This window comes from Pangasianodon hypophthalmus, chromosome 15 (assembly GCF_027358585.1).
Source record: "Pangasianodon hypophthalmus isolate fPanHyp1 chromosome 15, fPanHyp1.pri, whole genome shotgun sequence".
Lineage (NCBI taxonomy): Eukaryota > Metazoa > Chordata > Actinopteri > Siluriformes > Pangasiidae > Pangasianodon > Pangasianodon hypophthalmus.
In genome coordinates this window covers 6,779,959-6,802,065 of record NC_069724.1, presented here as the reverse complement: position 1 = coordinate 6,802,065, position 22,107 = coordinate 6,779,959, and the positions used below count along the sequence as shown (strand labels likewise).

Below are 22,107 nucleotides of genomic sequence, written 5' to 3'. Positions count from 1 at the left end.
ATTTTTTTTCTAAAATTAATGATATTTTGACTAGTTTAGCTGTTGAGAAGAGGTTTCCATAGAAGCATTTTGATTTAATTATAGTGCAAGTGTAACAGCATTGCCTATAACTATTTTAAAAAGGAAAAAAGCTTATATATGAAAGTCAACGCTCACCGTTTACCTAAACGAGCCGACTCATCTGTGAATGACAAGTCACTGATACTTAGATCAACAACAGGAGCAGCTTCTGCTTTGGCAGGAAAACAGAAATATGTGGAAGTGGTAGAATAAGCTCTGTGGAGATCATAACAGCCACTGGCCTGATTTTTATGTCAAATTCAGCCTGAATATGAAACCAAATAATTCTGTTCAACATTGCTACTGCAAGTTAACTTACAGCTAATGTGTGACCTCATTATTAGTATTTAATTACTGCTGAAGCTTTTTTTTTTTTTTTTCTTTTTAAATAACTGCAATTAAACAAAGCACCATTTTTCCACAGTGACACATTTACAAACAATAAACACAGGAGATCAAATCACAACTTGCCTTATGAGTGTTAATGAATAAATTACTGTGATAATACATTCATATTTTAGAAGAATGCATAAACTTTTGTGATAAACATACATGAATCAGATAATTAAACAAGTACAAACAACTGATTAAAGACATTACATTTTTTAAGACCTGACAAGTTATCTAATGCGATTCTCAAATGGAGTGCTTGGCAAAAAAAAACAAAAAAAGTGGCCTTGTGATGTATCCAGATCTGTAGACACATTGAAGAGAGGTCCACAGTGCGTGAAAAGGGATGGGATGATGTATGACCCTGCTACACGAGAAGAGCTGCGATTAAAGGGGCAGATCCAACATGATTTCCTTACAGAACTCTCGACATTATTGAAGACGAAAACCTGATAATGAAATCAGTTGTTGTGGATATAAATACCGGTATTAACTCTAGCCCTTGATGGATTTATGAATAGCTTAAAGCACTATGTATGAATGTGTCTTTGGAGGACATAAACAATAAGAGAGCTGGCTTATGCACCTGACCGAGAGAAGTGTCAGGTGAACCATCTCAACAGGCAGCCATCAAGAACATGTCACGAAAACGCTCACACACCGACAACCTTTGCTTCATTTAACTAAATGATATTATATACACTGCTTTGGATAAGATGCGTATATTTTAAAATAGATTTATCTTAAACACTGAGATTAGGGTTGTGGTTAAAATATTGTTAAAGTCTTCAACCATGCATACATCATATCCTGAGGAATATAGCGTACTTCAATATCTATTCTTTTTTTTTTTTTAAAGTGGAGAGGCCACTGCTACAAATGATCATATGTTGTCTAAACACACCTGAAGAAGAAAGTATAACAAAATGAAACAAAATGTCAAAGTATATAATTGGTGCATGGCCAATAGGCCGTGCTGATTAACATAACATGAATAATGCAATCAACAACAGAGGTTCCTGCTAAAGGGATTTACAGCAAAGAAATAAAAATACATAATAACAGAAGGACAACAGTGGTTAAGCAGCGGGGCAGATTAGTCAGTCGTACCTAGCTGTAAATCCATGCAAAGCCACAAAACAGCCATCTAACAAGCGGAATGCCCAGCTGCCCTGCAGATTCATAAGGGGTAAAACCAGAAAAGATTGTGAATGCTTCAATGTGCAAACCCCCAAGGGACTCGCCTTCTAAGGGGGGGAAAGTGCCCTTAAAATCATCTCATTCGCATATTTCACAATGCTGTAAACCTGTTTCTCTTCAAACTCCACACACAATTAGCTACCTGCTCGAGAAGTTGATATCACAGTTATGTAAAGACATTAAACATAGAATGGAAAGAGTGAGAACATAAACGTGAGAACATTTACGCAGAAGACCCAAACAAACACAGACATCCACTGGCGGTTACCTGATACTCAGATTTAGCTTGTTCATTAAAGTTATGGCAAAACTAATGACTGAAATATTGCAACATATTAAGCTGAGATTAGTCATTAATTGCTTGTAGTGTATCTCCAAACACACATCCGTGAACTGTATTCGAAAAGGATGCATACAGAATCACAGATTTAGCTCACAACAAAATTTTCCTCATTTTGTAGGAATTTCAATATACTTTAGCTACATTAAGAAATTTCTATGATTGGGATTGTGCATGCATATCCACTCAATTAACTCCCCACCCTTTTTCTCCAAGATGAACTGATAGACATGATATGTTATGACTGATTGGCTACTTGCCAACTTGGAAACCAGGATTTGGTGTCAAAATCTGGCCAAGTTCGATGATAAAGCCGTAGTGCAAGAGGTGTCCATCTTGGCACTGAAAATGGCTATCACAGTGTGAGTGCACTCTCAACCTAGCACTGATGTCTGTAGTGCAAATCAAACAGGCTTTTTTTTTTGTTTGTTTTTTTGGAGAGGACACATCGGAGAGGAGGTGAGATTATAAAAGTCAGCTTTCAGTTGAAGAGGATGGAGTCTGGGTCACGGTTGGCTATTTGAGCCATGTGCTTTAAAATGTCCTTTTTGGTGATGATTCCCAGTAAGCGTCTGTAAGTGAAGAGAGAAAGATTTTATGTACTATTCATGTATGATCTTCCTGCACTATAACTATTCCACACAGAGTTTTTGCCTGTCCATTTGAAAGAGCATTTGACTGGATGCAAATTGGACAAGTACAAGACGAATCATATATCTTTTCTGTTTCTCCAGAAATGGTAAACTGTAAAAAATAAACTAATAATATCTATAATAAAAATCGTGTACGTCTGCAATGTTGAGATTCATATTAAAAGCTCCAAAATACCAGTTTTTATTTTTTCATAGGGTAAAAAATGCTTACCCATTATGAGTGACGAGACACTGGCGCAGCCCAAGTTTGCGGAAGATGTCCACCACAATGTCCATGGCGGTGTGATCGGTAACCGTGAAAGGGCTGAGGTCCATGATGCCACGTAGCTTCAGGGGAGGGGGGAAGTTAGGGGGCTGGGGTGGCGTGTACTCGGTGAAGAAAATCCGTGACGTGCTCACCACGCCCTCCTGGCGTTGCCGAGCATTTTCTGGAGAGGAACGGAAAAAAAAAAAAAAAATGCTGACCATGCACACTACCAAGGAACAAGACACCAATTATGTTCTATGAAAGTCCATAACGTGAAGCTGCGATTTCAATTAGTTATGATGATGTGAAGCGTCAAACTGAAATGACTGGGTGCTGTAAATTCCCTGATTACTCCTAATGCGAAACTCCAGCAAGCTTCACGGTTGATAAATCAAAAAATATACCTTGTGTTTATAAGCAACTTCTTTCATCAAACAGATCTGCTAGCTAAATGTGGATAATCAGTGTGCAGTAATATGTGTGAAAAAGCCCTGTTTAAGGCAACAGAATATAAGCAATATTAAAATATATTTTAGAAAAGAATAACATTATATAGTAGCCTAAATGTTTTGCCTAACACCATTTCTTATCTGTAAACACACACTGTCCACACAGATGAAGCTTATACACAGAGGTGGACAAATCAGTAGCCCAGGCACACAGGACAATGGACAAGTAAATGAAAAATAAAATCCAGAAACAGAAGACGAGGAAAAAAAAAGCCCTACTCCTTACTGACTTCTGCAAAACAAATTTTTTCAGTAACTAAGTAACCATAGAGAGAGCTGCTCATTCTGAATCCTGCTGTCTGCTGCATTACACATAGCAGCTGAGATGATCTGACTGAAGGTAGATGGTTTTTACTGGCCAGCACACTGAAGCTTTTACTTGTTTGGTGGGCTAGCTAATAAATTTAGAATTTGTCCACCCCTGAAATAAGACACAAGGGAACTCAGCATGTGTTTTCTTTTGGAAAGTCTCATGGTACAGCAGTGGTGGATTCCGAACTCACGCACCGATGGAAATGATGAGATCCCGGCGCAGCACAAAGCCCACCAGCCTCTGTGACTCTTGTGAGACCACCACAGGAAAGCCGCTGTAAGATGTATCAGCGATGAGAGTCTCAACCTCCTCTACACTCATGCCATCCTGTGTAATGACTGAGAGCGGGGGGTCACTATGACGAGGCCGCATAACGTCCATGGCCAGGGTTTTGTGGCTGAACTCCTCTTTGGGCTCTAGGAACGGGTAGCCGTTCAGACGGATGTGGGCCTCGTAGATGCCCTCGCGACCCAGCGCATCTGCCACCCACTTACTGGTCATGGCGGCAGCCATTAGGGGCACAATGTACTCCAAACCTCCAGTCAGCTCGAACATAATGACCACCAGAGAGACCGTCATCCGAGTTACACCACCTGCAGAGTTAGAAGACAGAAGGAAGAATTTGTTGCTATTTTTTTTTTCTGCATGTTCCACATCTCTGCTTCATTTCAAATTTTTCATGAAAGAATCTGCATTTGTGAATACTGCACTGAAAATTCAAAACCTATAGAGGAGACCTGTCAGGCATAATCTCTTACCCAAGCAGGCAGCAGCTCCCACCATCGCATAAAGGCCTGGTGTGATGCAGTCTGCCCCGGGTGAGCACCAGCCCCTAAAGATAACCCAGTCATGGTTGTAATATGCCAGCTGCTCCATGCCCACGCCCAGCAGCCTTCCCGCAATCGCCCCCACAGCCATGCTGGGGATGAACAGACCTGAGGGAACCTGCATAGAGGAAAATGGCCAGTCAAAACTCAGAAAAAAACATTGATTATGATTAATGTTTTAATCTGCACACAAAACTTGCCCCAATTACAAAACCATCAGCCCAATAAAATCCAACAGAGCAAATAATGTAGACAAGTAATACAAAAGTACAGTTATTATCATCTACACATTATATTCATGCTGAATATTAAGGGTAATTGCATAAGAACCAGAGTGAGAAGATGCCTTGTTTTTACATATCTACAAGATGAATTGCAATTTAAATACCTAAGCACTTAAAAACAAACTCCTGTGGAGAGTATAAACTGCTGTCACATCGTCAAATGCCATCTACATCACCAGCAGTGTGTTATTTATTTGATAGTAGAAGCTATATAGATGTGTATTTCAGTCATTGTCACAGCTCACTTGATGGGCAAAATGAGTATATCAATTAACTCCAAGAAGCTGATCATGACTCCATACAGCCCTTTGAGTTTGTGCCTTCAACAAAACACAACAGCAACAAAGTCTGCATGTTTTCTTTTCTTTTTTTTTTTTAAACGTGCGAGGAGACTGCTTTTTGTATTAGTGAAATTAAAAAGCTCATTGAAATTAGTTACTCCTTTTAAACCCGATGCATGGAAAGTGTCTTGCATTTGAGTTGCAACAATTAGTCAAGATGGTTATGATCATGAAAAACGATCAACATGGATTTTAACATTCGATACATAAGCAACAACAGAAATGTGCCATAATTCAAGAGCCCATAGGTCTCTAATTCTGGGTAGACTTAATACAATAGTGAAGCAGCTAAGGGCCGTTATAGCAGTTTTAAAAGACACACACACACAAAAAAGACTGATTTCACTTATTAACTCAAGCTCTTCCATGCACACCTGCAACATCACAGGAGAAACTGCATATCTCTAGACAAACTTCGAATGATGGTGGAAAGATGAGTCCGAAGTTCAATACACTGACGGTTTCACTCACAAAAAAGTGAAAGCATGGTACAATGTAGAACGTGCAAATAGTGGTGCATCAATGACGCATGAACGTTAAAAACAAAATCACCCCAAAACTCCTGCTTAGTAAGTAAAATATACTGGTTGATGTTATAACCTCTTATACAACAGCGCAGTTGAATGCTTGAATCTGATTGGTCAGAAGGTGTTGATCAGTTTTCTTTATACCACAGCATGGTTGAATGCTTGAATCTGATTGGTCAGAAGGTATGCATTATTTTTGTATAACAGCATGGCTTAGACAGTAGTTCCAGCTAATATGGTATTGTTTCTATAATAACAGTTCATACACGGGGTCTTGTATGGCGGACGAGTCACGTAATCCAAGACTAATAATAAACGTATTTTGAAAATGTGTTCTTTAACAAAGTAAAACCTATAATGTTAGGAGACATTTATTTAACATTTATGGAAGGAGTCTCAATTGTAAATGCTTTGTAATAGTCAAGGTGCTTGCTAATGACAAGCTGTATTTTTTGAGAGAGAGAGAGAGAGAGAGAGAGAGAGAGAGCGAGAGACACTGGTGAGGGAATGCCAGTTTATCATGGCTATAATATAAATGAGAACAGGAACTTACTCGTCTCTTGGATGTTCCACAACATTAAATCTAACTATAAACCTTTAAAATGTGTGACATTTCATACAATAATATATTAAACATTGTTTAATAAACATCATTGGCATATTACATTTCATTCAAAGGTTTTGATATTTAATATGCGTAGTAATTTCATAGTTTGATAAAGCAGGTTTAGACAGTTTAATTTTGGCTTGTTAAGATTAATGATGATGAATGTATGTGATTTAGAAAAGCTCTTTTAGATAAAGTGGGAGAGAGACAGATTCATTTATACTCACATTTTATTTTGTTTAAAATGAATAACTTACCAATTTAATTTACAAATAAAAAATCTGATTACTGTGATTGTAACAGGGAATAATCATGAAATTAGCCCTAGAGGAGAACGTCACTAGAGTAATAATTGTTTCTCATAGTTTTGTTTGTTACAGCACTTCCTATTTACAGCCACATTTATTTGTAATTCACATGAATAATCAACTATTAAATACAATTTTTTTGCCACCTTACTTTGCACATAGTAGGTTTAATTTCTTGTGTAAACAAACTTTGTTTGATCATATACCGTGGTATACTGTTAGATCATATGCTGGACTTCGGTTGACGTTAAAATGACGTGTTTTAAAGAATTTTATTCAACACTCAAAGCTGAAGCAGGCTACATGTCAACAGTTTTGAAACAAGTTATGTTTTAAGACATTTAAACATAACTTATGTTTAACTTTATGTTTTAAGACATTTAAGACAGTTGCCATCAGTTGCAGTTTTTCACTACAGTGGTAAAAACCAGATTTAAAATCCTCACCATTTTCTCCGACTTCTCATTTATAGACTATCAGTAAACCTGCCACTTTGTGGCCTCTAAAACTATACTTATTTACAAGACCCGATTTTCAGCGATCTCTCACTAGTGACAGATTGATAGTTTGTGTTTCTGTGTGTGTGTATGTGTATAAGATAGGCGAGCACAAAGATGTGTGTTGACAGAGTGGGAAAGAAAAGTTGTGTGCCACTAATGTCAGCATCCAACTTTTTCATAAAATATGCTTGTAAGAGAAAACTTTTCATTAGAAGTCTGAAATTACAAAAAAGATACAACACAATTTAAACTAAAAATTTTTTAAAATTTTTTGCTGGATTTGGTCTTTAAACAAATTACTCATTACTCTTTTTTATATTATCTTCTAGTAGGTTGTTTATTAAAATAGCTGAGCTACTATTTCAACTCACCTTCATGCCAAAGGTAACCACGGTGATGAGCATCTTGAAGACGAGCGCCAGTGCCAGTTGCCACATGGCCGTGAAGACTTCGTGGCCGGCGGGTCGGTCGGGCAGGGTGTTGCTGTTGGTCTTGATGTCGGTTGCGTTAGCGTAGTTGCACAGCTGGGAGGAGTCGAGCAGGCCGCAGTCATTGAACAGCTCTGAAATGAGCTCGCTGGTGCTCATGCGCGTGTAGCTGTTGGGGAAAGCCAGCACGGCTGTGAGCGCCGTCACCAGCAGCACCTCCAGGACCGGGTAGTGACCCAGGCGTGTCGTTTTGCGTCGCCGACACCAGGCGATGTTCGCCCGAATGAAGAAGGCGCCCCAGATGCCCCCGAAGATGCCCAGCAACACAAAGGGCACCAGCTCAACAAGGTGCCAGGGGGAGTGAAACTCCACATAGAACAGCACCAGGCGGCTGTTTCCAAACGGGTTGATGGAGCGCAGTGTGAAGGCTGCCACAAGGGCAGCGAAGAAAGAACGCCACAGTGTCTTTAAAGGGAAGTAATAACTCACCTACAGGAGAGAAATGTTCAGAGAGAACTGCTTGATGGACTTAGTGCTCTGATTGACTATAAAAGAGATAAGCCTTCTCTTCCAACAGAAGTAAAAAAAAACAAAAAAAAAACACACACTTCAAATACAATTGAACAGCAGTAAGAAGAGTCAGCAAAAAGGAATGAATAACTCGAGGTCATTTACCTCCTCTAGACTGAAGAGAACTCCTCCAATAGGAGCACCAAACGCTACTGAAACACCGACTGCAGCAGCAGCAGAGAGTACCTGACATATTAACACACACAGAATAAAGAGAACAGTTACAATAGACTACAACCAATAAAGCTGAGGGAAAAATAATAAAGCTAGAGTTTATCTGAAACTCCCAAACCCTATTTAGTTTCAGGATAGTTTTGCACGTCTCTTCCCCATTTCTCTGTCTCTTCCCCATTTCTCTCTCTCACTCTCTCTCTCACTCACACTCTCTCTCTCTCTCTCACACTCTCTCTCTCTCTCTCTCTCTCACACTCTCTCTCTCTCTCTCTCACTCACACTCTCTCACTCTCACTCACACTCTCTCACTCTCACTCACTTACTCACTCACCTCTCGCCTTTTGGCCTCATTCTTTCGGTACTTGGTGAAAAGATGGCACAGTATATTTCCACAGCAACAGGCTACATGGACAAGTGGTCCCTCTTTGCCCAGACTCAGACCAGACGACACAGCCAGCACCAGAGTGATTGTTTTGATCATCAGGGTCCACTTGCCCAAGTAACCGCGAATGATGAAGCCACTGAGGATAGTCTTAATCTGAGGAACAGAGTGAGAGTAAAAGAGAGTGTCAGAAAAATATGTATCTACATCATGAATAACAAAAACATTCCCTCTGGACAACATTACATGAGGAACAAATAGTAAAACTGTTGCAAAACAGAAGAAAAACAGGAAGAAGCAAAGAAAACGATAACGTACCTCAGGGATACCAGAGCCACAGGCATAAGGTGCAAAGGCTCTAACCAGAGTCACTGCGAGGAAGGAGAAGAGCAGAGCCCAGCACACATACATCAGATAGTTAATGATGTAAGCAAAGGGACCATCATTGGAGCCAATCATGAGCTCGGCCCAGCTGTTCCACTGCGGACACTTGTCTCTCTCCTGAAATGTTGTCTCGTTGGAGTTCCAGCAGCAGTGCTCATGGTTGAACCAGAAGCCAATGAGACATACTCCTTCCTTCAGGTCGGTCATCCAGTGAGCAGAGATGTCGATCCCACCAGCCAGAGCACCTTCACAACAAATTAGGAAATAAAGCAGAATGGATATTAGGGGATTAATCAATCAAATCTACTATAATACTCAGGGCTGGATGATATTTAAAAATAATTATAGCTATGTCATGATAACCAATTATATCGGAACAACACCAGCAAAAAAAATTGTGGATCAGGTATCGGAGAAAACTCTTCTAAAAATATAAACATATCTTATAAACATAAGAGATTTATTGTATTGTTGGAACTGGAAATGTTTACATATTAAAAGATTATATACATACACACACACACACACAATATATATACATACATACGTATATATATATATACACACACACACATATATACATATATATTACACACAAACACACACATTCACATGCTTCAGTTTTCATGAATACCCCATATTTCTTGTGTGAATCACAAAAACAAATTTGTTCATATCCAGTTTGATAAATGAGGCCTAATGTTTGGGGATTTGAGCAATTGAACCTACTATCAGTTATTAGATCTGATGGGGGAAACAAGTGATTACTAACCTGACATTAGTCCAACCAATAGCATGAGGAGCCAACCAGAGAAGGCATCATTGATGCTCCTCATTAAAGCCCATGTAGACTCTTTGCTCTGACTGGCAATCTGCAAAACACAGTCATCTACAATTAGTGCCTCCAAATCAGACTAGCGAATATTAATATATCCCAGGGGTGTCCAAAGGGCTGAAGCTTTTCATTCCAGCTCAGCAGAAGCACACCTACTGCTAAATGATCTCGGTTATTAAACGTGATGACGTATATCAGGTGCTCCTGCACGGTTCGGAATGAAAAGGTCCAGCCACGCTGGACACTGGAGTGTACGCCCCAGGCATATCTTACTCTAGCGTAGAATACACAACCTCTCTGTGACGATCCCGGTCCTTGGACTTCTCTCGCACCCAGTCAATAGTGTTGAAGTCTTCGTAAGTGCCCACTCCAGGCACTGGCTCATCTAGAAGGTCCATCAGCTTAGGAACCCCATTAAGTCCATTCCCAGCTCCACCTGCACCTTCTCAAAGAGGATGTTCGACAAATACAGATGGAAAAGTTTAACTTTTTACACCACAACCTTTATTCTTTCATGGACTCTTTATTTCTAAAGGAAAAAAATGTGAATAATCTGAAAACATAAGATCAATAAATATCATAGGCAATTATTGTATTTTCTAAATTATATACACAGTACTGTATACTATTATTATAGGAAAATATTGTAGGCAACCATTTTTGCAAAGTAGTCTAACAGCATTTTTCAAAGTACTTCATGGCTTTTTGTAGATCCTGCTGTAGGTTCCTGCTACTCTTAGCAAAAACAAAGCGTTTAATACCTCAGGGGTCAGCGTGATTCCTCGCTGTTTTTAGCTGTTACATTTTAGAGATAACTTTAAAATTAATTGTGGTGTGATGTGGCCTGATGCAAAGTTGACTATTTTCTAATAACAGCACTTTCCAAAGTGTTTTATTCGTCTCATAACGCAGCAATTTTCCAATTATTAAATTTTAAATTTAAACAATTACATGTCATACAATCCCTTCCCAGCTTCTCATCACTTCTTCTCTTTCTTTAAGTTAATGAGACAAAATGCAGCTTGTGCAAATCCTGCTGTCCTGAAGCTGACTGTTACGAAGCCCTGACACTGGAGACTCCTTCCAAAAACAAACTCCATAACATATTAGAATGAGCACATTAATATAAACCTGTGTTCTGAATTACGGCCAGCACTACTGTCTGACCTGATGCAATAGAAAATTAATCGACACCTTCCGGCCAATCAGAATCGAGAATTCAATAGCACTGTGTATAAACTTAAAGTTATTGGGCTACATTGCAGTGGACGCTTATTCTCTCTGCCTGCAAATGGTCAAACTGACGTTTACATGCACATCAAATTCTGTTTAAGGTCTATTCGGGTTGAGCCATATTCTGAATACGATGTTTATATGCGTACGGACATTGGAATATTCCTGTATGCATGGTCGTTGTAAGTACGTCCGAGTTGCCATTCCCAAATATCTAGCCATACAGCTAAGGATCTGTTAGCACCCACAATTCCTTGCGGACTGAGCATGCACATATATCTCCTTTCAGTGGATTTTCTGAATACGGTGTTTACATACAACAAATTTCCAATTAAAACAGGCATATACCATGGAATTTTGGGAATCAGAAGATTGTCTTAAACTGAATTGGGCAATCGGATTGTAGTGTTTACATGACTCAATACTAATTCGAATATTGCCAAATTCCGATTAATATCAGAATATTGATGTGCATGTAAACGTAGCCACTGTAACTAGAGATTTGTACTAATGATGAGATGACGTTGTTCAAGTGTTACGGTCTTCTGATTTTGGGGTCATTTGGACATCTACCTGATCCACAGTCCCGGTCTAAAGGAGGCACATCATCAGTGCTGGAGAAATCCAGAGTGGCCCCTGTGATTTCCACTAGATCCTCGTCGCTGCTGGTGGCCGTGTGCATGTCAGGAAAGCTCTCAGCGTAGCCAGAGTTCTCCATCCTCACCTCACACAGGCGGCCAGGCCAGACAGTCCTGTGATCAGACAATGCACACTGATTTAATACCACAGCTTACAGCAGGGGTGCTGAGCTGGAGTGACTGCTACCTGCCAAATCACACCTCAATCCCATGTTTCAGTCCAATCAGTGAAATACAAAACCACAACAAGCATAAGGAATAATCTACAGCACTGAAACAGTACAAGTATTCATTTTTAAATAAATATAAATATCCAGATCAGAGAGGTAAACCAGCTCAATCTGTAATATTGAAACGCACATAGACCTGTGACGCTTAATGTATAAGTGGCAATTAGAAAAACAGCAATGAATAAACAAACTGCTTTAACACACACATTTATGATCCAATACATAGCCATGCAAATCCAGTTCTTTATTATATCCGATTAGCAGACTCGCTTCACAAATCAGACTCAGTGTCGCTAAAGCGGGATAGCAAACAAACTTCTCTGCCATTTTTTTCCTCAACAACGAAGCCAACAAAACAGAGCAATGCACTAAACACTGAAACTTGTCCTTAGCTGCTGGTTTGATTTAATAAAATCAAAGAAAATACACATCAGCTAGCTGCTAGCTGGCTTCTACAAAGTGAGATAAACACTGACAGCTAACGCTACCTTCTTAAATAACATTAGCTACCCAGAGAAATTAAAAGTAGCTCCGCGACCCGAAACACAAATTCATACCTCTTAGTTCACCACTTTTGGGATATGTTTTAACCAGTTTATAACACGTTACATATTTACTTAAAGAAAATGCCTACTGTTATCCGGTTGGTTAAATATTATCTTACTAGATGGCTACGCTAGCTAGTTTTATTCAGCCAGCTTGACTTGCATTTCCCTAACAGACATGTCTAATCGAGTGACGATAGACGCCAAGAGTGACTCGGTAATCGATTAACAGAAAACAGAAAAAAAGACAGACCCTAATGAGAGATTTGCACGCAGGCCTTTTAGGGTCACTTAAAAATAGAAATAACGTCAGAGAATCAAGTCAAAATATTTCTATATAAATATAGAATATATATAAATATATAAAACATAAGTCATAATATTCTTGAAGTCATAACTTTATTCTTGATTTATTTATTTATTTATTTATTTATTTATTTATTTATTGCATTTAATGCATTTAGTGGCCCTAAAGTGCTGTTGTAGATTTGAGACAGGGCGTACAGATGTAAGGAAAATATTCAATTATGAGGTGGTGTAACAGCACACCCTGAAGTCGTTTATTCATATTATACAACTGCAAGTCTTTTATTCATATTATACAACTGCAAATTTCCAAATTATGAATTTAGTAATGAACAAGGGGGCACAGTGGTTTAGTGGTTAGCACACGTGCCTCGCACCTCCAAGGTTGGGGGCTCGAATCCTGCCTCCGCCCTGCGTGCACTAAGTTTTCACATTCTCCCTGTGCTATAGGGGTTTCCTCCCCCAGTCCTAAGACGTGCTGTAGGCTGGTTGGCATTTCTGAATTGTCTGGTGTGTGATTGTGCCCTGCAATGGGTCCTTTGTTCTGAAGACTCCCACAAGGTCCTCACACAAAAAAGCCTAAATATTTCACCTTAAACAAATGTAATAAATATATAAATATATCACTGTGATATACACATGAGCACTTTATGGGGTATGGCTACATTATATCTACACAACCTACCATACAGATGCACTTTGTAGCTAAATCCCTTCTACTGAGCCCATTAAAAATAAGGGACCACTAGAATGACCTGACATGGTAGTCTGTGTGCTGCTGGGATGAGTGTATCAGGTGCTGCACCATTATTGGGGTTTTAAAACACTGTGTACACTTACTGCCATTTTATAACAAACTTACCTTTTATCAGTGTCAGTTTCTGGAGAGCTATATAGGAACATATGGGCTCGAGTCGGTAACTGTAGACCTACAAAATGATCTATAGGTAAGTTTACCTGATAAATAGCTAACAAGGTGTACCTAATAAACTGGCAGCTGTGTGCACTGTTAAATCAGTTTGTTACATGTTCCATGATCCTCATTTTTATTCCTTTCTTCTCTTAGAACTTATTCAAAGTCTTTTTTCCCCCTTTTTCACTCACTCATTAGTCTAGCTGCTTGGAGCTCTAATCTGGCAATGTGCTAATGGTTGCAAAACGATACATAGCAGTTGAACTGTGTTCATCATAAAGATGAGAGTTTTGATGAGAGTATTGTATCACTGAGATAATAAAAAAATAAAAATAAAAACACACCATACTATTACTACTTCTAAAATGTTCCTGATAAATGACACAATCTGTAGTTTTAACTGTGAAAAAAAATACAGAACACAGAGTTAGAATGTAAAAGGTTTTACTTGCTTACAACAATCATGAGCACTCGAACTTGAAAACAGATTTGGATGGAGAAATATACACAAGCATACACAAAGGTTTTTGCATGGGTGTGACTGATCTTTTTTCTGTTAGCTCTGTACAGCCCTGAGTGCCAGTGTGATCAGCTGGATTCTCACAGGTTCATAGGCCAAAGTACACATTGAGCATGCTCACACACACTTTCAAACACACACACTCACATTATGCACAAACACACACACACACACACACACACACACACACACCAGCAGATAGGCATCTGATCTTTTGACCCCTGTGAAGCCAATACCTGGGACTTGGCGAACTACAAGATAAAAAACTGAGGTATCTGAACAAAAAGCACTTATGTATACACACACACACACACACACACACACACACATATTATATGCACATAAAGAGAAATGTTAAAGTACTGTGAAGGGTCACAAGTGGTGTGAGCACTAAGGCCTTGAACACTGCTATTATTTTTTGGCACAGGAGAGGATGATGAAACTAGTCATGAACTTGTTGTAAGGGCTCAAAGCTTACAACAAAAGAGAAATGCAAAAAAAAAAAAAATCTAAGAAAATTCTAGTAATTCTGCTGGCACTTACAGGAATAGTTTGGCCAAAACAATTCTGTTATCCTTTAATTAATTTAATCAATTTTCATTCCTTGTTCCCTACATTACCCTTGTACTTTAAACTGTTATACTACATTACATTTATGGTAAGCGGAACTTGTACAAATTTGGCTGAACTACTCCTTTAAAGCATGCTACCTGACTACTGATTACTCACTCCCCAATGGTCTACAAAGAAGCCTTATTTTTATTGTATTTGACATTAAAGTTTTCATAATGTACTCACACAAACTAGTGCATGTGCTGGAATGAAAGCTGGCAGTAAGTATAGCAACATGTCACACTTCTTTATGGTAGGTGCTTATAAAATTCTGTGTAATGTATTATGGATACGGATTATACAGCTTGCAATATGCCCATAAACATTAGGGAATTTACAGATATCAAGCACAGTCAGCGAATATCAGTACGCAACAATTACGTGATGCAATCATGTCAACATGGACCAGAATCTCAAAGGAATGTTTCCAAATCCTTGTGCAATGAAGAACTGAGGGCTGTTCTGAGAGCAAAGGGAACTCCTGCACAGGATTAATATGGAATAGTATGGTATAACTTATCATATTAACAAACTTTATGTGATCATATACAGTGTTAATGCATGTTTATACTATGTACAGATATTTGCATGTTGTATTTACTAAAGAAGTGCACAAAAGTGCAGAAATGAATGCTCCATGCCCCGACGCATGATGGCCAAGTTGCTTTTGGCGTAAACTTGCTGAGGATTTACGGTAAAAAGAATATTATATGTAATGCAAAACAGATAAACGAAACCATTTACAAGCACTTATTTAGGGGTTCAGTGCCATTGTGTGCATCAAATTAAAGTAGTGATCTACGTTGGACGTAACAGCTGAGATGAGATCTGTGCTTTTGACTACATCACCTGACGTTGATAAGCTGCAGTGTGACGCACAAGCCCAGTCCTCTCATTAGACGCGTCGAATGTGGCGTGCCTGCAGTTGTGGGCTCTTACACACCATGATCCATAAAAGCATCATTAAATGTTCAAAGAATCCATGTGCTGCTTTGGTTAGATGTATACCAATTAAATATGATGTAAGATGTATTTTATTTTTTTGCATTTTGTTAAGATAAAGAAGAAAGTTACTTATCATTCTGTGGATTGTGCGATTAGAGTAACTAATGGTAATGCAACGTGAATTTCTAAAACCTATAATTTCTACTAATTGGCACTATAGGAATTATTGGGGGGGCGTGACACACACACACACACACATACACACACGCGCACACATTTTCGATCCCTGTGAAGCTAATACCTGGGACTTGGCAAACTACAAGATAAAAACTGAGGCAGCTGACCAAAAAAGCACGCATGTTCAGTAAGAAAGAGTAAGAAAATAAGAATATATTATGCAAAGTGCAATATAAATAGTGGGAAAAAAAAGTAGGAGTATTGTAAACTAGTCAAAGTATTGCAATGTGTTTAAGTAAAGTGTAAAATGACTATTATTTGTTGTAAAATATATTTAAAGGATATTAATGTTAAATATTATATATTCTATATTTTAGTATAACTACCTAAAGTTGTTTATGTTAAAATGCTATTTTACATGCTGTGCTTTTTTTTTTATTTAAAAAATGCAATTTTACATGCTGTGCTTCATTTTACAGCCATAACTAATCAAAATAGAGAAAGAAAAGCTTAATGGAAACACTAATATATTAATATATACTAATATATATTAATACTAATAATACTAATATACTAATACATGGTATATATACAATATACTAATACTAATATATTGTCATATACTTAAACAGAAGAAGAGTGAATAAGGGAGAGACAATAGGTAATAGGTAAATAGGTAAAAGGGCATGGAGTAGACCACTGCCCTATGTGTGATGTGTAGAAAATCCTTATTGGCTATTTAAAGGACAATGTTTTGAAATGGTTGACCCCAGTGTGACTAGACTGAGCTGGAACTGACCAACCACTACATCATCACTGTTTCTCTACTGGAGTGAACTGGATGACACGCATGATGAGCAATTATTAAATATATATATTATAGGTTTTTACAAGCATTAGGCTCTACCAAGTTCACCTTTTCAAAACTCTTCACATAGTGATCTCTGTTTTTATAATTTCCTCACAAAATGAATTTAGAGAACACAAAATATTCTTGCATGTATTTTATTTTATTTTATTTTATTTTATTTTATTTTATTTTATTTTATTTTATTTTATTTTATTTTATTTTATTTTAGCACTAGTAGCACTATGCATCTCTAAAGCACAATTTGTAAATGTTCACATACTTTGTTTTAAATATTGATTGCATACACGTTTGCATGTCAAACTGACATCAGTTCTCTAAGTAATAAATAATATGTTGAACTAAATCAAAACCCTAAAAAGGGCGACAGGGAATGTTCTGGGTCAGAGAGGTACCAAAAACACTGTGTGTTCAAGAATATCACACCACGAATCCTAAATCAGCTCAATACAAACTGACTAATTTGATTTTTGGATGATCTCTACAGACAGCCTGAGTCTGTAATGAAACACGCAGACATTTGCATGAGACAACAAGTCATTTCACCGTCCTCATGCAAAACACAAAGGTTTAGTCACTATTTCTGCTACATTATTTCTGCTACTTAACCCCACAGAAGAGGTGGAAATCTTATGATCAAGTCAGTTTTTTTTCTGTTACGAGTTCGCTTTTGTTTCTAGCACTTTTGATTTGTAATGTATTTTCCTGTTGTATATGGTATATTCTGTACAGTAAAGACATGTCATACTGTTTGTAAATGAAAAAAATTAAAAAATGGTTTACACTACCAAGCAAGGAAAAACAATTACACTACCAAGCAATTACAATTACAATTACAAGTCTTAGTCACCTTATTTTCTTTAATACAAATCTTGTTATAGATGTTTATTTTATCACTTCTACATTACTGAGTCATTATAGAAACATTTTATATTCATATTTATATTTACTGTCGTGGGACTACGGCGCAACCATGACATTTACGTTTAACATTACTTTTCCATCAAAAAAAACCAAAAAAAACCTGTTTGTATGTCAGTGAAGAAAGCAACATATTATGTAACAGATCACTTTTCAGACAAAAAGCATAATGAAGGCTGCTGGGTTTTGCTGCAAAAAAGAAGCAAGTGTGACAGTCAAAGTCTCCAGAAGAACTGTAGCTGGTTCTCCAAGATGCTCAGTAACACTTACTGCTCATTTCCTTTCAAACTGCACAAATTGCAAAAGCTTAAGGTTGTCATATCAAATCCTGACTTTGTTTAGTTTATTAGTTTTCTGCTCTTTAAAGTATCTTTTTATGCAGAAACGTTTAATGTTAATATTTTTCAAGGCATTTTTGCTTTACAGCATTTCTTTGTATGTGCCTAAGACTTTTGCACAGCATATTAAATAATACATCTACTGTACGCACAACAGTTTTTAATGCTTTTTGTCACTGAGCTCTGATTGGCAAAGTGTTCTTGTTAATAGATAAAGCGTTTTCTCTGAGACGTGTTTGTGATGTGAGGTTGCTAATGAATACTGGTTGTTAGCAAATTAAAAAAAAATTGTAAATACACTGTACAATTTACAATGATCTGCTAAAATAATGCAAAGTTTGGGAAATGTGTCAATAATTATTCATTTTATGGCTCTATACCAAAGAGTGTGTAATGCTAAAAGGTAGACCAGATCAGGGCTCTAAAATGAAAACTAGAGACACACACCAAAATGCAACCGAAAACCAAAAAAAATTCTTAACAAAGAATTGTTTCTGGAACAGAAACAATTTGAAATCTTACTGGTTAATTTCTTCATTCCATGTAGTCCACTATCTTATTATTTATTTATACCACAATGCTGCTGAATGCTGATTCTGATTGGTCAGAAGGTGTAAGGTTTCTATAACAGCAACTCCAAATTTTGGTTTTAAGTTTATATTAATCCGCTCATTCGAATGTGTTTTGGTTTCTATAAAAACAGCGTATACAGGGACTTGAATAGTGGATGTCTCACATAAACAGATTAAAAACATGTGCAATCATTGACCTGGTGAAGATTTCTCCAAGGAGTCATTTATTTAGCCTTTATGGAAGGAGTCTCCAGTGTCAGGGCTTTGTAACAGTCAGAGGGAATGTCTTAAGGATGGATGGCTTTGTGCTTTTTTTTTCTTATAAACGTGAAGTGAGAGAAAAAAGAGATTGATGATGGAATACCGGTTATAACAAAACTGGAACATTAAGGGTAACTATAATAGAAATAAATTAACTAATGTTCCACAGAATTACTGTAAGGGTAACTATAAATGAATAAAATGTATGAGGTGTCATTCTTTAGCTAATAACAAATTGTTGGCAAATTGCTGTGGTATAAGAAACATAAAACACTTCAAGACATTCTGTTATTGGAAAACAATCAACTTTAGGGTGGCACCAAATCACACCAACCCGTTACTGATTATTTTCTTAGAACAGCACACCGTGTTGTGTTTAATTCCTTGCTTATTACCTCAAACCTTAAGTACATACAGACTACGTTAAAGAAACAGAATTAACTTTTTAAATTTTTTTATTTTGTTCTAACCAGTTTCGGAACATAATGGTGGGTTGTACTACTTAGTATTTATTGCATTTCCCGGACCAGGCACACAGATATTGACCTTAGTGTAAAAGGTAGAAAGTACATCATGTTCCGACACGCAACACCATTTGACTCCATTCGTACACTGGACTTTTGCTGCCTTCAAGTTCGACATTGTGAATTGGTTTCAATTCTAATATCTGACCAAAAACTGACCAAAGTTATAAATTGAGTTTTTAGTTTTGATCATTTGGAATGCAAGAAAGGATGCAATAGCAGTAAATAAATCAATAGCAGTATATAAAAGACTATTGCATGAAAAGTACATGGCCTATTCAAATATCTGCGCAATTTAACTAAGGCTTAAATGCAGTCGACACCTTTTTCCATCATATTCTGTTTTTAATCATGATTTATTACTCAATATATTATTTCAGTTCATCTTTTTTTACAAAAAAAAAAAAAATAAATAAACTTGCCATGTCTTGAATTATTTAGTCTTAGCTAACGTTTTCCACCATTATAGAAAGATTCATGGCATTTTTGTGCACAGAATTTAAAGATATAAACTTCGCATTATGCCCCCAAAGGCCAAGTAACAAGAAATGAATGGTTGCCAGTTTGGAGATTATCTCAACTGTCAAATATTTGACCAAGGTGATTTCACTGGGGCCATGAGAGTGACAGTGACAGGGGGCATAAAAGCAGAGCGAGGGATGAAAGCCTGTCCTACAGCTTTATAAAGCCAGACTGATCTCCTGGACTCATAATCAACCAGACCAGCATTAAGCTTTTTAAGAAGGAACTGCCACCAACATGCAGCACTACAACCAAACTGTGACAATACTGTGCCTTTTGGCGTTGCTTTTCACAATGCATCAGGTAAAGTTACAGCTCTTTTACTGACCTTTTTTCATTATTTTTAACTTATGGAGTGTAAACTCATTCACTCATTTTCTTTACATTTATATTACAAAACATATAATATTGCTATATTTGATTGACACATATTCCAATTGAGTTGACTAATAATGTCAAGTACTGTCATTTGTAATGTAGCTATCATTAACCTGTGTGTTTTAGGTCTCCAGTGCACCAACACTAATGTCTGAAGCTACATCAGAAATCGAGCAGTCAGACACTGTACTGCACCGTAAAGCTCGAATGACTCCGCTGTGGAGAATCTTGGCCAGTAAACCGCACGGTGCTTACTGTCATGACCATATAGAGTGCTCTACAGGACTCTGCAGGTAAACGACAATTTAACACAAATTCATCAGTACACATTACTTACTGTATGTACACTTGCATGCGGTTGTACCTGAGGGACATTTATTACAAATTTCGAAGCAAAATTTGATCTTGTTTGCTCTCCACAGGAATGGCTTTTGCTCTTTTGATGAACCTGTTCATTCTTAGTGGATCTGGAGGTTAAAAGAATTACACTGATGGTGCCATGTCAAACTATACAAAGCCAACAACACCACAACAACACAAATGCATATAGAGGTATACAAAACAAGAGCCATACAGATTTCAAAATATTAATTCTTTTTAATTGGAATTGTTATGTTAGGACAACAAAAGATGTGCACATTTAATTAAAAATGTGTAAACTTGTATAAAATTGTTTCTATGCAAATTATGAGCTTAAGTAAAAAAAAATGAAAAATGTAATATTAAAATGTCACATGTAAAATATGTAAATATTAATATTTTTACTGCAACTATATATTAATTGCATTCATATATTTATTTCTTAATTGTGCAAATATAATCACAATAATGTAACTATATGTGTACTACTCATCTATATAAAAAGAGGACATTTTTATATCTTATTGTATAATTGTGTAGTACATATACAGTTAAATTACACAAAAGTATAGAAAACAAAAGTATACAAACTGTATTACGCATATGTTTAGTGTAGGCACGTCATTTTTATCTTTTAACAAGCTGACAAAACTTACACTTGACACACTTTTTTTATCTTATTGTGACTATTTTGTTTTTTTCCCTTTTTAATCTCAAAAGTATGGTGTTGTGATGCCATTTTCTGTGTACTGAACCTGAAATAATTTTATTAAGAAAAGTGATATATTTATACACTGTGTTTTGTTATTGCCTACACCCGAGAGAGTGAATTATTTTCACAAAATTGTACTGTAAAAAAAACTTGTTGTACTGTTAAAGGTCTTGATAATGCATTATTCAGTTTAAATGATTACTGCATTCGCTCATGATTTCTCTTGAATAATTAATGGGTTACCAAGGATCCTTATTGTTGTAAAGTGTTACCTGTATGTACAAGTACAGGAGCTGTGCGCTTTGAAAAAAAAAGCATTGTCAAATAAAAATGGTGTAAATGATTATTTTTTTCTAGTTGCCTTTGCTAAAATATTGGCCCACCCACACAATATTGCAATTATTAGAATTAGAGTTTTATTTTTTAAAAATAAATCACTGGATGCTGTAGTTCCACGAAGTCATTACACAATAGAAAATATCACAGGAGCACCTACACTTTTACCGTCATCCAGAAATCTAGATTCTATGGATATGCAAATTGAAAACAGTCCCAGCTCGGCACACACACTCACACACACACACACACACACACACACACACACTGTACCTTGTAAATAAGTGTAAGGTTTCATGTTCTCTCCTGCAAGTTGT

At 37.1% G+C, this 22,107-nt stretch overlaps 2 protein-coding genes across 3 annotated transcripts; one reads left to right on the top strand and one right to left on the bottom strand.

The window, feature by feature from the left end:
* Window positions 1–527: 527 nt before the first annotated feature.
* clcn5a (chloride channel, voltage-sensitive 5a) lies at window positions 528–12,719 on the bottom strand. 2 transcript variants are annotated; one of them, XM_026938673.3, is made up of 12 exons: window positions 12,538–12,719; window positions 11,686–11,864; window positions 10,173–10,324; window positions 9,817–9,916; window positions 8,979–9,289; window positions 8,610–8,816; window positions 8,210–8,290; window positions 7,478–8,023; window positions 4,471–4,657; window positions 3,907–4,305; window positions 2,855–3,071; window positions 528–2,562 (listed from the first exon to the last, which is right to left on the bottom strand). In XM_026938673.3, exons 2-12 carry the CDS (start codon window positions 11,828–11,830, stop codon window positions 2,472–2,474), a joined length of 2,436 nt encoding a protein of 811 aa, XP_026794474.1. In that variant the 5' UTR covers window positions 11,831–11,864; window positions 12,538–12,719; the 3' UTR covers window positions 528–2,471. The 2 variants fall into 2 exon arrangements, with proteins under 2 accessions (XP_026794474.1, XP_034167171.1); XM_034311280.2 differs by having other exon boundaries at window positions 10,173–10,321.
* Window positions 12,720–20,146: 7,427 nt separating this feature from the next.
* On the top strand, window positions 20,147–21,798 carry si:dkey-22f5.9 (liver-expressed antimicrobial peptide 2-like). Its single transcript, XM_026938902.3, has 3 exons — window positions 20,147–20,307; window positions 20,509–20,675; window positions 20,805–21,798. Exons 1-3 carry the CDS (start codon window positions 20,242–20,244, stop codon window positions 20,842–20,844), a joined length of 273 nt encoding a protein of 90 aa, XP_026794703.1. The 5' UTR covers window positions 20,147–20,241; the 3' UTR covers window positions 20,845–21,798.
* Window positions 21,799–22,107: the final 309 nt, after the last annotated feature.